General features: G+C 43.2%; 1 protein-coding gene across 1 annotated transcript in view; it reads right to left on the reverse strand.

Annotated features, from left to right (window-relative positions):
* LOC139473734 (serine-protein kinase ATM-like) overlaps positions 1-15,913 on the reverse strand; it is an 88,859-nt gene that overhangs the window by 41,159 nt on the left and 31,787 nt on the right. Inside the window, exons 17-31 of the mRNA XM_071256462.1 lie at positions 14,081-14,301; positions 13,128-13,210; positions 12,394-12,552; positions 11,554-11,623; positions 10,766-10,908; positions 9,463-9,571; positions 8,570-8,740; positions 8,023-8,183; positions 6,703-6,955; positions 6,137-6,231; positions 5,203-5,329; positions 3,341-3,555; positions 2,587-2,689; positions 1,972-2,208; positions 1,206-1,341 (exon numbers count right to left, since the gene is read on the reverse strand). Of these exons, the coding sequence (XP_071112563.1) occupies positions 1,206-1,341; positions 1,972-2,208; positions 2,587-2,689; positions 3,341-3,555; positions 5,203-5,329; positions 6,137-6,231; positions 6,703-6,955; positions 8,023-8,183; positions 8,570-8,740; positions 9,463-9,571; positions 10,766-10,908; positions 11,554-11,623; positions 12,394-12,552; positions 13,128-13,210; positions 14,081-14,301 (2,283 nt within the window). The remainder of the gene's footprint in view (positions 1-1,205; positions 1,342-1,971; positions 2,209-2,586; positions 2,690-3,340; positions 3,556-5,202; positions 5,330-6,136; positions 6,232-6,702; positions 6,956-8,022; positions 8,184-8,569; positions 8,741-9,462; positions 9,572-10,765; positions 10,909-11,553; positions 11,624-12,393; positions 12,553-13,127; positions 13,211-14,080; positions 14,302-15,913) is intronic.

Raw genomic sequence — 15,913 nt, forward strand, 5'->3', positions numbered from 1 at the left:
TCACTAAAATTCACGCTTGTTTGTTGTTTAACGCTGCACTCTGCAATATTCCAGCTATATGAAAGCGAGCTGTACATATTTGATTCTGGACAAGACAATCCAATGATTGATGTCATGAGCATCGATCCATGCAATTGGGACATGAAGACATGCATCAACCAAGTCAGTGAGCTTGAACAGATGTTAATCGCCTCTTATGACAAGCATAGTCGGCTGTTACGGCAAGCTGGGTTGCTGAAAACCTATTCTACCCTGGATCTTCACGGGTCAAACTGCGCATGTGCAAACATATGATAGTTATTACACATGATCATTCTACCATTATGAGTAATATGAATATTAATCAGCAGGATTTCACACGATGCAGCAATCCTGAGTATTTGATTTCATCCCGAATACTCCTCATCATTCTTTTGATGAATCATTTTTGATGCAACTTATCATTTTGAGACTTCACTGAAAATCATTGGGACTGTTTCAATTAACAGAATATTTGGTTGTGAACAGCCGGGTAGAATGTGTGCTGTTCTCCACATAGCAGCAACATCACATTCCTACTGGTTGCTTAGGCAATGCAACAATATGTACTACTCAAAAGAAGTCAAAGACCACCCGATTCTTTCATATTACAATATTAATATGATGTTACATTGCAACAATAGTTAATCTTTTATTGCATGACAATTAACTGTTGTAAAATTGAAAGAATTGAGGAGTGCTTAACTTCTTTTGAGTAGTATATGTGGCAGATACAACATTGTACATATTTATTTTATTCACCTTTAGTGTCTGCTTTTAAGTGTTCAACTTTTATGTTTAATTATTGGTTAAGATAGATTAAATGTACCAAATGTGTCCTTCATGTTGTTAGCCTTAACAAACCCAAGCCATGACGTGCTCAACTGATTGGCCAAGCTAACCCTCAAAGTTGACCCTTTGTCTCACTGCATGTTCTCAGTCTGCACACATTTGTTGGCAAGTAAAATCATCTAAAATCAGATATCTGGAATGATACCTTGCGGCACTAGTCGGGAAGACACCCCAGTCTCACCCACAGGGGAGTAGATACATACATGAAACATCCATTGGCAAAATATAACGTCTCTCATCCGTAGCGTGTGTTTGCCTATTACTCATTCACTGCCCTGCTACATGTACAAAATGATTTAAAACCAATGACAGTTTGAAAGTTTTGCATGACCTACTCTGTGAATCTGTAGTTAAAGTGCGAAGCTCCGATCGGCTCTGGCAGAAGAGGGAGTTGAGAGAGAGGAGAGTTTGTGTGCAGCCCTCAGTGACCGTCTGCTTCTCTTGGAGGACCTTCACAGTATGTTGCATCTCCTTACGAATATCAACAACAACTGCTGACTGGTTGAATATTTGAGACAATGTAAATGGAATCGGGTGTACAAATCCAGGTTTGGTAGTTATGGAGAGGAGAAATATGGTTTAGCACCATTTGTACCAACAAATCCACATACAAACTTTGACGTCAAGGGACACAAGGCTACATCCCGAGGAAGCAGACACAGTCATGAATAAACTGGTAGTAGTTCCTGTAGTTTTCATTTGCTGTATGACATGTCATTAAACATTTATCAAAGATTCTTGATGTGTTTTCTGATTTGTGAGTATTATTGAATATTTGATGGCAGGAAACTTCTTTTGGAATATGTGGCGTTTTCAACATTGTAAACTAAGAAAGTTATCAGTAGTTTTCTATAGCCCTCTGTCTCTACATGAACTCCCAGTTGTTAGACAGACATGATGACACTCTTGAATGCTATAACGTCATGATAAGATATTTCCAGGATCCAAAACCAATTAATAATAGTAGTGGGATGATACACCGATGCATCGGTGGATCGCCATTTTTTACTTCTCAATACAAGTATCGATCACAATCTCACACTTAGCAAAAACCAATCAGATTTCAGAACACTTTTGCATTCATTTTACAGGTCAACAAACCTGTATCAAAGAGCCTCTCCCTGCGTGTTTCTGGAGCTTTCTGTGAACCTTCCTGTAATTACTGAACTCATACTCCTCAGGGAATGAGTCCAGCTGGCCGATGGCGTCGCGGAGGGCACCAGTGTTCTCCATGATCAGCAAATTGAGCAGCGTCTGGCTGCTGTCCTGGAGGGGTCCACGCCGCCTCACCAACGGGAGGGTCGTACTTACAATACAGTCCAGGTACTTGCCCAGCTCCTGGGGAGGAAAGGCAGTGAGATTAACACGGCTGTGATGGTGGGGGTGAAATGGGTTTGAACATTGCATTCCCTCCTATCTGCTTGTACTACAGTGCTAAGCCCACTGAGATAACATGCCTGAGTTTAGCATACATGTACACTCCACTTAGACACAGTATTCTGAATCCATGGCAACCAGACCTTGCCTTATCCCGTCTTCCCTCTGGAAAAACTGATCTTGGCTAAACCTTCTCCAGGAAGAACAAGCCAGTGGAAGGTTTAGCCTGGTACACTGGGTCTTCCCAGGGTTCTGATTAATCTGAACAAAAGAGAAAGTGAAGCAGTTTCAATTTACTAAAGGCCAAAGTCTGGCCCGACTCAAAGGGAGATAACCTACCTCTGGACAACTCTCTAGGGCCACTGTACTGATGCTGTGCAGCAGACCAATACACGTCTCCATCATGGACAGCCTCGAATCATGGTCACTCACAAAGATGTCTCTGGAAAAAACGAAATTGTCATGTTAGCTTCAGTTCATAAGGTGGGCGCTAAACATTCCCTCCCGCCTTCATTGGGCTCCGGCACCTGTCCATCGTTTGATGACCCACAGAAAGAGGATGGAGGTCATCCCCCCACAAAAAGACTTTGACATCTTCTCCAGTATATGTGCTGGAAAATTTTTTTGGGATTTTTTTTAAAATGGAAATAAATACGAAATGTGCAGCAGACTTTGTGATGCAGGTGGTGCCTGAGAACCAAGACTATTATTTTTTTTAGCCTAATATTTGTGTTATGGGAGTAACATATTGGAACACATTGTAACACACAACGAAAAGAATTATGTTCTGATAAGATGTTTATTTATCACAACAGTTACTCTGCTGGCTTGTACTTAATAACAGTGCGTCATGATCACTGATGCATGTTCATGACTTGTTTTTGCTAAATGTGGGACAGGCTTAAAATTGCAAAACAGTAAACTGTATACATGGAATTTCTTTAGCAATTAGCTAAGCAGGCAATCGATAATCATTTTAATGTCCATACTGATTGATTAACCAGTTAATCGATCAATCTCTTAGGCACTATCTGCCGAAAACATTTTCTACATCTGTCTCAGTTCCGGAAGGTACATATCTGACGGTACCTACCTGTGTTGCGTGTTGATGTCCTTGATCACATGCACTAGCCTATGGATGACATCCCTCAAAATGAAGCCCCAGCTGCCACCAAGGGTGCTGGCAAATTCCGGGAGAAGCATCTCCACAAACAGTTGGTACATTGTCAGAATTCGGCGCTTCTCCTGGATACGATGCTCTGTCGAAAGACTGGTAGCCAGCTTCAGGAGCACTCTTTGGATAGAGTCCTGAAAAACCAAGGACATCACCATTATCACCATAGACATCATCATCATCACCATCATCGTGGACATCATCATCACCGCCATTATCATCGCCGTCATAAATTACCATCATCATCATCATCATTATGATCACCGTCATCATGATCATCATCACCTTAACCATCTCCACCTCCAACACCAACATCAAAACCATGATCATCATCACGGTCACATCATCATCAGATTCTAAGTGTGGCCTGATTTCACTGATCATATCCATTTCTCTTACCCTCAACCATGTTTCTGATTCAAAGCTTAAAGCCGAAGGCAACAATATCAACATATCAGTAACACCAACAAATAACATGATAACACACCGATTTCCTCCCTGCCTGCAGTTATTACTATGATCGTATCTTTTTATTGGAATTGGAAGCTTGACCCAGTCAAAACAGAAGAGACCAACAAACTGTGACCACTCATTATGTCAAATATCGTAAGTCAAGTTCCACAGCAATGAAAAGTACCTGTGTTTTAGTCAGTACAGACACCAGAGACCTGAAAGACGTACCTGTGTTTCAGCCAGTACAGACACCATAGACCTGATGGACGTACCTGTGTTTTAGCCAGTACAGACACCAGGGACCTGACAGACGTACCTGTGTTTTAGCCAGTACAGACACCAGAGACCTGACAGATGTACCTGTGTTTTAGCCAGTACAGACACCTGGGACCTGACAGATGTACCTGTGTTTTAGCCAGTACAGACACCTGGGACCTGACAGACATACCTGTGTTTTAGCCAGTACAGACACCAGCGACAAGACAGACATACCTGTGTGTTAACCAGTACAGACACCAGGAAACTGACAGACATACCTGTGTTTTAGCCAGTACAGACACCAGAGACCTGACAGACATACCTGTGTTTTAGCCAGTACGGACACCAGGGACCTGACAGACATACCTGTGTTTTAGCCAGTACAGACACCAGCGACCTGACAGACATACCTGTGTTTTAGCCAGTACAGACACCTGGGACCTGACAGACATACCTGTGTTTTAGCCAGTACAGACACTAGGGACCTGACAGACATACCTGTGTTTTAGCCAGTACAGACACCTGGGACCTGACAGACATACCTGTGTTTTAGCCAGTACAGATACCAGCGACCTGACAGACATACCTGTGTTTTAGCCAGTACAGACACCAGAGACCTGACAGACACACCTGTGTTTTAGCCAGTACAGACACCTGGGACCTGACAGACATACCTGTGTTTTAGCCAGTACAGACACCAGAGACCTGACAGACATACCTGTGTTTTAGCCAGTACAGACACCAGGGACCTGACAGACATACCTGTGTTTTAGCCAGTACAGACACCTGGGACCTGACAGACATACCTGTGTGTTAGCCAGTACAGACACCTGGGACCTGACAGACATACCTGTGTTTTAGCCAGTACAGACACCAGAGACCTGACAGACATACCTGTGTTTTAGCCAGTACAGACACCAGAGACCTGACAGACATACCTGTGTTTTAGCCAGTACAGACACCAGCGACCTGACCGATGTACCTGTGTTTTAGCCAGTACAGACACCAGAGACCTGACCGACGTACCTGTGTTTTAGCCAGTACAGACACCTGGGACCTGACAGACGTACCTGTGTTTTAGCCAGTACAGACACAAGGGACCTGGCTGTGCTGCCGGAGAAGCTGTTGGTGAGGTAATCCAGCGTGGACTTGATGATGTAGCTGTTGTAGCTGGGGGGGTTGGGGTCCGGGCAGCAGCTGAAACAAGACAGTGAGTAACTGTCCTTTCATAATCAGTCCGCACTTTTCCAGGCTTTAAATAATTGTATTACCATGAGTGAGTGAGTGAGTGAGTGAGTGAGTGAGTGAGTGAGTGAGTGAGTGAGTGAGTGAGTGAGTGAGTGAGTGAGTGAGTGATTGAGTGAGTGAGGTTTTACACCACTCTTATCAAATTTTCCAGCAATACCACGGCGGAGGACACCAGAAATGGGCATCACACATTGTATCCATGTGGGTAATCAAACCTATGTGGCGAGTGTGACAAGCGAACGCTTTAACCACTAGGCTACCCCACCATTTCCTCAACAGAGAGAGCTTCACTGGGTGCCCTGTGATAATCTAAATACTGACATGTGAAAGCAGACATGGCTTTAAACAATGTGGTGCTCTTCTCAACTGGAGCTGTTAGGATACACTTTGTAGTGATACAGGATATGGAAAGTCATGGTACAGCTCACAAGGTCACACAATGAAACACGACACTGGCCATGTTAGGGTAAGTGGGTGAGTGAACGTTGTTTAATGGCTAAATAATTGAGCCTGGGCCAGGCACCCCAAGGCTGATACCATTAGCTTGTGCAAGAGAACGATGATACAGGTATAGCTAGGACCCACACTGTAAGCACTCGGTCCACACTTTCTACATATTTCTAGAACCTGGATGAGGCACCCCAAGGCTGAAACCATTAGCTTGTACAAGAGAATGATGACACAGGTATAGCTAGGACCAACACTGTAAGCACTCGGTCCACACTTTCTAGATATTTATTACAGCTGGTAGTGTACCTGCCGTCTGCCTCATCAGTTCCAGTTCCGTGTAGACACATGAGGATGTTGACGATGATTACGTCCAGGTTAGCATGAATCTCTCGGTCTATCACCTGAAACCACACAGCCACTAGCATCAAGTTATTGGCTGACAAAACCTAAAAATATTTCAACATATCCCATGACATGATATTGATGTTTCGTCTTGATAAAATACATTTAAAATTATATGTGTCAAGCTGGGAAAAACAACTTAATGAGGGAGGAAACCCACGAGCACAGGTATGGCGCCAACAAACCAAAATTCATAATCAGAGTATCCTGGCACACCAACAGGAACTCAACACAGCACATTACATCACCTTAGACAATTGGGACACCATGCCCCCACAGGTAAAAACCAACACAATTTTGGAAGCGCATATACGCAGGTATTTCCCACAGGTATGAGTCACTCTATTCCAAGAATGACCCCACACTTGTTGAATGACCCCCACACTTGTTGACAAATAGAGTGTGTGCGTGTGTGTCTGTGTGTGTGTCTGTGTGTGTCTGTCTGTGTCTGTGTGTGTAGCATATCCCACCTCACTCGTCACTTCCTTCTCCAACATGTCATAACGCCTCGAAGCTAGACTGGTTCTCTTCTTCACTTCTCGGTCACTGGCGACCTCCTCTGACGTGGAGGCTGCGAACAGCGGCAGGATGTGGATGACGATGTTGGGGATGCTGTCAATGATAACCTGCTTCCAGCCCTGCTCAGCGTCTGAGGCCAACGCCTGGATGTCCTCTAGCAGGCCGTGCATGAACAAGCCAGGCACTAAGACATTGCCATACGACCTGCATAGGATTCACACACAGGTATTTAATACAAGAGGTCAGGTGAAATGGGGTTTTAAGATTATTTCACTGATGTAGTCTGGACTTACATTGGTATAATAGTTGACCATTTATATCTGCTACACTGTTAAAGTAGCATCAGCAATATGATGCCATTTCCATATCTCATTTATAATCACTACATCACACCATCAATTGATGCAACCATTCACCCAACCATCCATCGTCCAACCAACCAACCATCCATCCACTGATACTGGAAAAGCTTTCAAATAAATTTCAAAACCGCAAATAACAGAATCGTACATAAACAGAATTGTAACAAATCATGGTCTAATTCCCAGAAGTATATGTCATATTTCAAAATAAGAATTTTCTGTATGATGCTGTGCTTGTTTTTACCAAACACTGCATCATGAGCAACATCCCGCTCTATCAGTGTACGACGATGTCACATAATGAACCGCTCTATCAGTGTACGACGATGTCACATAATGAACCGCTCTATCAGTGTACGACGATGTCACATAATGAACCGCTCTATCAGTGTAAGATGTCACATAATGAACCGCTCTATCAGTGTACGACGATGTCACATAATGAACAGAGTCCCCAAGCATGACCACCCAATCCACTCACTCGCCTCTCATGACAAGCGTAGGTTGCTGCGGACCTATATTAATCTGGAATTTCAATAGTGTTGTATGATGTATATTTGATGTGCTTACAAAGTTTCATTAAAATAATATTGAATGGTATATGATTTATGCTGAACCTCATTTGAACTTTAGTCCATTTTGTTGACTTTTAAACACAAAATATCAACAAAAATATCTGAAGAGCAAAAGGCACCAGTTTGATGCATGTTTCATGTGAAAACAAGGCTTCATGAAGAAATAGGGGCTGTGGGGTAGTCTGGTGGTTACAGCATTTGCTGGTCATAACAAAGACCAGGGTTCAATTCCCCACATGGGTGCAATTTGTGAAATGAACAACAATCCCAAAGCCAAAGATCTTTCTACAAGAACAAATGCTTTCAAAGGGTTAAATGCAAGATGTCCACATACCTGAAGAACGTTACTAAGCTGTCTACACCCAGTAAACTGTAGGGAAACTCCGAGAGAGGGTACTCCAGTTCCAGCCACTGGTTGAGGAGATATGGCAGGTGGCTACAGATGTACTGCGTCACGTCCGTGTAGCCTAGCAACACACTCACCTTCCGCAGCACCTGCCACAAGCAGCAATATGCATATGCATTAGGAATGAATGCTACTCCTTCATAACTTGGTACCACTTAAAACTAATTTCTGCAGGAAATTATTTAAAACTTACAATACAGAGTCAATTCATTTACAATCTTCTAGTGAAAGCACTTGTAGATTTATTTCAGTTTGGGAACTCCAATCAATTTCCATCTAACGGCACAACCTTACGTAGATTCTTAGTCCAGTGAAGAAAAGGTGACTATGCTTGTTGTAACACACCACTAACGGGATCCAGACTCGATTATTTACACACTGCTGTCATGTAGCTGGAATATTGCTGTGCTGTGTTAAACAACAATCAAATGAAATGAACACTTATTCTTATGGTACTGCATTAAATATGACCGACCTTGAGCACCTTGTCCACGGCGATGCCCTTCTCCCTGATGAGTTGGCACAGGGCAAACATGGACTTCTTCTCGCTGACCGGGCTGCTGCAGGCCACCGTGGCCAGCACGGTCAGCAGAGTCGAGGTGCGGCACTGCACCTCATCCTGTTGGCGCTCAACCGACTTCCTCTCCTACACACCAGGAAACAACGGACAAAGGAATAGATGGATGGATGGATGGATGGATGGACAATGAATGAATGGATGGATGGATGGATGGGCAATGGATGGAAAATTGATGGTCAATAGATGATGGATGGATGGATGGATGGATAATCAGATTAAAGAATTGATGAATAAATGGATGGTTGGATGAATGGTTGCATCAATGTATTGAGGAGTGGATGGTTGGTTGGTTGGTTGGTAGGATGATGGATAGTTGAAAGAATGGCTGGATTGACGGATGGATGGACGGATCGTTGGGTGAATGGTTGCATCAATGTATTGAGGGAAGGAGGGAGGGAGGGAGGGTTGTTTGGTTGGTTGGTTGATGGATAGTTGGAAGAATGGTTAGATTGATGAATGGATGGACGGATTGTTGGTTGGTTGGATGATGGATTGTTGGGTGAATGGTTGCATCAATGGATGGTGTGATATAGTGATAATTCTGGTGTTATAAATGAGAGGCATGCTCTAGAAGGAACACTGCAAATGTCTGTAAGGAGTGAGTAAGGCTTTATGGTGGGGGATAACAGAATAAGCTTCACACATTGTACCCATCTGGGAAATTGAACCCGGGCCGTAGGCGTGACAAGCGCCGGCTTTAACCACTAGGCTACCCCATCGACCCCATATGTTAGGAAACAAATGCAGATATTAATTCCACTGACAGCCAGCACACAGACATCCAGTACCTTGAATATCATCAGCTCGTTACAGTCCTGATAGAGGAGGTCGAAGGCTGCATGCTGCTGCTGAGCAGGTTTGGGCTGCAGGCCATCCTTGGAGGGAATCACAAACAGGCTGCAGTCAAAGGTAAGAGTTGGAGATGACCACTAGTGACCACAAATATATAAGTAGTGGACACGATAGACATAACTCCCGGCGTCCACCGTGTACATCCCCGTGGGGATTCTGGGTAGAACAGATCTCATGTAGGCTATGATTTTTTGTTGTTTTATGCCTCACTCAGCAATATTAGAGCTATATGACGGCAAGCTGTAAATAAATCAAATCTGGACCAGACAATCCAAAGATGGACATCATGTTTGCCTGGTCCAGACTTGATCAGAGGTCACGGTGACATAGATGAAACATGCTTACTGTAGAGTTAAACAACATTCATTCACCCAAACCCTAATACAACTGACTACATGACTACTTCAAGCTTCAATACATATCAATATACTTAAGTAACGATACAACGCTATTGTGGTACTTCATCTGAACATTTTGGCTGTGATATTCTCCATGTTCAATGTGGCTAACAGGAGGTTGTTGCCACCAACAGGGGTTGCCTTACAGGTGGCGATATATGGTAATTTAGGCATGTACTACAAAGTATTTTCAAGGATGGAAATGAACCAAGGACATGTACAAGAACAGTGATAACATAAAGGCAATACCCCGCAAAATGTTCTACTAGCCCTAAGGATACGTTTAACATTAACAAAACTGGTCAAGACTAGCGGCCTAGTGCTAATTTCCATCCTGTTTTTGCAATCAGATTTACCATTTTGCTTTGTGATAGGAGGCAAAGCAACGCTAGGCAAAGTAGCCAAATTTTGTATCAAAACATGGGCAGATGCATCATGTATTGTATCTTCTATGAATAATGATGCACAGTACATTGGTGAAACATGGCACCCTGCTATAAATTAAGGCTTACATAGCAGCAGCAGGGTATAGGGCATGAGCAGCAATGGGGGGTATAAAGCTGGAGATGTTTGTTTGTTTGCTGTTTAACGCATCACTCAGCAATATTCAAGCCATATGTAAATAATCAAGTCGGGACCAGACAATCGAGTGATTGATATCATGAGCATCTATCTATAAAATTAGGATACGATCACATGCATCAACCAAGTCAACGAGCCCAAACACCCAATCCCGTTAGTCGCCTCTTACGACAAGCATAATCGCCCTTTACAGCCAGCATTTGTTACTGAAGACCTATTCTAACCCGGATCTTTAAGGTACTGGAGGTGGATAACTCACTTCTGCAGAGCCTCTGCCACATACAAACAGGTCACATGGCATGTGTCTAGCAGACAGTTGTGAAACTCTGTCGAGATGCTCTCATCAGCCTCGTCTTCATCCTTCTTCATCGTCAAGACGCTCCACTCATCGGTGGGATCACACTGCAACAAATAATGCATACAATGTATTACACTGACAATCATAAATGCAAAATAGTTTCATCTAACTGTCACCATGACAATACATCAAATCTTCTTAGTTTCTCCCTGGAGAGCAGGTCAGTGGTTAGATCCCAGGCCATGTCATACCAAAAGACGTTAAAAGACGGTACTACTTTTGACCCTGCCTGCCTTTCAGCTTTAAAGGGGATAACACAAGGACAGGTCGGCTCGGAGTGAGTATGTTGTCACTTATTGCTAGAGGAGGGCAATAATCTAGAACGCGACATTCAGACGTATTTCATCTCCAAGGAGTGAGTACAGTTTTATGCCGTTTGTAGCAATAATCCAGCAATATCATGCCCGGGGACACCACAAATGGGCTTCATACATTGTACCCATGTGGGGAATCGAACCCGGGTCTTTGGCGTAATGGGCAAATGCTTTAACCACTAGGTTACCCTACCACCCTCATCACCTCAGATATGAAGCAAAATACAGTCTGTGACTTCAGCCACTAGTTTAAAGTCTGTGTCTAGTAACATTCTGTTTGGTCTAGAAAGATGAGCAAATAAAATACCATATGATATGTTTGGGCAAATAGAGACAATTTTTTGGGACAAAGACTGAAATGTGATTTGACGTTACCTGCATGAACGCCCGCATACACTTGGCCATGGACAGTCGGACTGCTGCTGCATACTCACCGCGCAGTTTGCTAAAACAGAGCATAACAGCTGTACTAAAACACCACAGCAGGGATGTACACGATGCACAAACGTGTGACCAGTACACACAGATGTAGACAATGGAAGCAGAATAAAGATATACTGCATCCCAAAGGATGCGCAATAATATTCATTGTAGCTACAGCGCATCAAGAGCAGTTGAGAAGGGTGTCTGTTATTTCATCTATCAATCATGACCACTGTCCACAGCGATTCGCTGTGCAGAGTTGCGTCCCTTGGGCACGCCAGAAACCTATGATTGTGGGTTCGAATCCCGGTTCGCCCCAATTTTGTTTCTAGGTTTGTCAGCACCATACCCGTGCTCGTGGGTTTCACCGAAGTGGTTAACGTCTGAGACCTGCATCACTTCGTGCTTTACTCCCACATTAAACTGACACGCCGTGATATAACTGGAATAATGTTAAAAGCGATGTTGAACCCAACTCACTCACGCATATTTCCTGCAATGATCCTTGCCTTTGGGGTATGATTACGATGTAACATACTGTGATTATTTGATCCTGAATTGTTGACTCCTGATATAGTTAGGCGATTAATTTCTTTACGGTTGTTTATCAGAATTTTGTATCGTTCTTACAATGTCGCTGGGAGAAAAAATAAAATATTTAAATAGAGTCAGTTGTATTAAAGAAATATCAGAAAAGTCATTTTGGGAACCTATTCTGCCTCAGAATCCCACAAAGATTAGTTGCTGATGATATGTATGAGAGAAGCAGCTTAAAACTTGATGTTTACTGACCAGAAGGCACTGAGGAGTTTCAGAGTTATCTCCCTGCATTCCTTCTTCACACTGGAGGGCAGATTGTCGGGGTCAGTGAGATGGGGCGCTAGCTGGGTGATGAGGTCAAGACAGAGACAACACACTTCCTGGTCCCGCCGCTGTGAGACGATCACGCGTCTAAAACAAGAATTAACATGGGCCACTAACAACCAGTGACTGCAGTTGGAAGATCAATATTGTCTGGGAAAAAAATATGCAGGAAAAATAATTTTCAACCCAAAAGACCCAGTTCATTAGATATGATAGATGAACTAAAAAAATTCTTCGTCTCCTTTCCTTAAAAAATAATTACGAATTGACTTTTTGTATTTACGGAAAATAACTGTAGACATGGGTATCGATCCCGTGTAAATTAGTTAAATCTGGAAATTCTGATCTAATCAGTGTCTAATTTACACACAAGGCACTTGTTACACTTGTTACATTATCTACACCTAGGCTGGAAATGGGCCAAATCTGGTGTGTACCAGTTACAAGGTGCGTTAAATGTTAACATGATACTAATCTGTCTGTTTTCTCTCAGGTCACATGGATTTGTGGTTTTGAAATTACAACTCCCACACATGTATTTACCATTTGACATCCATCCCATTTCAAGAAATAAAATGGACCTATTTCACATAAAATTCACAGCAATTTAAAGAAACATCATACATATAGCTAAAAAGTGAAGTAACAAATGTGACATCTACCTGACAGCATCAACCATATTTTCCAAATCTGTATCGGAGACGTTATGGTACTGCGTTGTCAAGGCTCTCACCATGGCATCCATCTAAAACAGAAATCAAGGGCATTTCAATAGGAATCTCTTACCCACTGCTATTTTGATAACAAAACCATAAACACCATAAACAAACAGTACGCTTTTAGAACATGATTCAAACCCACATTTTCCCAAATCAAGAATGAAACATGATCCCCAAACTCATACTTCTCCATCTCCGCCTGTTAGGACTCAGGTTAAAATTGGTTTCCAGCAACCCATGCTTGTCATAAAAGGCGACTTGCAGGATCAGGTCAGGCTCGCTGACTTGGTTGATGCATGTTATTGTATCCCAATTTCGTAGATTGATGCTTATGATGTCAATCACTGGATTGTATGGTCCAGAATGGTGTGATATAGCTGCAATATTGCTGAGTGCGGTGTTAAAAACAAATAACAAACTGATTCCTTTGAGAAAGTGAGTGCATATTGTTTTATGCAGCTGCTAAAGATATCATGTCAACCTGTAAACAGCGTCTGGTTTCCCGGGAATCAGTGATAGCATGGACAACAATACATAGGCTGATGGGGTTAAAGTGTTCGATGGTCACACCAAAGACTCAGGTTCGATTCTAACATGGGTACCATGTGTAAGGCCCATTTCTGGTGTCCCCCACCGTGATATTGCTGGAATATTGCAAAGACCCACATAAAATCCTACACACAAAGAGGCTGATAGCATGGCCAACAATTTATTTTGTCATGGCATGATGACATACTACTAGTCTATATCCCCCAAAACTAGCTCTCATGATAAGCATGGTGAATTGGTGACCTGGTGTGCTACCTGGGAATCTCAATTAAATTTATTAAAATATATTTAATACAAATAAAAGATGAGAAAGATGAAAGTTGGGAGTCCGTCTGGTAGATACTCACACTCAACAGATCCACAGCCCTCCCTGTATCAAACATGTCACCATCCAGAAGCTCGGCCAGCTTGTTCTTGATGAAGGAGGTCTCCATCTCCGCCTTGTATGGTACAGCAGAGGGCGCCACGCTGCTTTCATAGTTACAGCACAGGCACAAGAGTCTCACCGCCTCAAGGCGCTGCTTGCAAGTCTCGGTCAGTCCCTCCTCACTCACCAGGCTCGGACACCCTGAGGAGAGATTACGTTGAGGGAACTAACGCACATGCAGCTACACATAAAGATGAGGTGTGGTAAAATGGGGTTTGACATCACGTTCAAGATTATTTTGTGTGGGTGTGTCTGTTCATGTGTGTGTGTTTATGTGTGTGTGTTCATGTGTGTGTGTGCATGTGTGTGTGTTCATGTGTGTCTGTTCATGTGTGTGTGTTCATGTCTGCGGCTGCTTATACTACCGGTAGTCCAAAATATTGCTTGTCTTATAGTGCTAGCCCACTGAGATACCATGCCGCAGTTTGACATGAAATTTGTGAGTGGGTTGGGTCAAATGTAGTTATGAACAAAGTTTCAGTGCATCAACTGACACATCCAGAATCACAATCAAGGAAAATCTAAGATTCGAACTCACGAATGTGATGATCATGGGACTGGCATCACTATTTTTACAAACCTGTAGAGGTTATGAATTCTCTGATGAAATCCTCCTTGGGGCACTTATTGCATTTTCCTTGCTCAAGAAAATCTACATGACATAGTTGTAACCATTTTCCTTAATAAAAAATGTTACCACACAAAAAACTTTGTTTTTGTATGATATACGACCACCCTTACGGGGCCTCACCACCAACGGCGCCTCACACCAGGGGGAGCAACTCTCACCCAAATCACTTTCCATATGTCAAATGCTGACGGAATGTGGGGAGGTGGGTGGCCGTGCCCCAAGGAGGATTTCATCAGAGAATTCATAACCTCTACAGGTTTGTAAAATTCTCTTTCTGATTAAATCCTCCTTGGGGCACTTATTGCATCAGGACAGACTCCCAAAGATAATCTAGGAAGTGGCATCCGTCAGCAACAGGCGTAAATAAATACATCGTATTTGATTATTCAACAGAATAAAATTTTGAGTTCAATAAATGGAACCAACCTTATCGTGAGGCACCACCGTCGAAAGGCGGGGGCTAGAGACAGGGCGTGGTCGACCATATATTATGATAAAGCCTGTTTTTGCGGCTTGTCATAAGTTGAGAACTCGAAACACCTCCCACCCCCACACTTTTTTTGAACAAGTGATATAGGGGCGTAGATCACGAGAGACCATAACCAGCGCTGAGCTAGGCCAGAGGGTACCCGTGGATCGAAGGAGCACGTGCGCAAAATACGAGTATTATCGAGTATTAAGGACTGATATTTATCGACCGCAGAAGATAAAATCCGGACCATTACTGAGCAGTATAACCGGAGGACTGTCTAAAATCTTGAATGCTCAATCGGCTAGAGATTAGAACTTTGCCCCGTTCGGAGAACTGACTGACCAAACCGAGTACGCTCGCTTGAGTGTTTGTCGAGTTGGTAAGGTTTGATGAATCGTGCTCGGCTGGCTCCAAATAGCCGCAGAGCAGATCTGCTCAATGTGCAGAGCCGCGGCGTACGCTTTTGACGCAGCAACTGCTCTAACCTAATGAGCCTTCAACCTGGTAGGGGGGTCCCTGCCTGTAAGCGTATACGCTGTACAAATGGTTGAAACTATCCACCTCGAGATAGATTGTTTACTCGCAGGTGAGCCAACCTTCCTACCGCCGTAACAGCAAAATAGTTGGTTATCCTTACGGACACCAATATT

Source organism: Haliotis cracherodii, unplaced genomic scaffold (genome assembly GCF_022045235.1).
Source record: "Haliotis cracherodii isolate W230 unplaced genomic scaffold, xgHalCrac1.p SCAF_3, whole genome shotgun sequence".
In the NCBI taxonomy this organism is placed as follows: Eukaryota; Metazoa; Mollusca; class Gastropoda; order Lepetellida; family Haliotidae; genus Haliotis; species Haliotis cracherodii.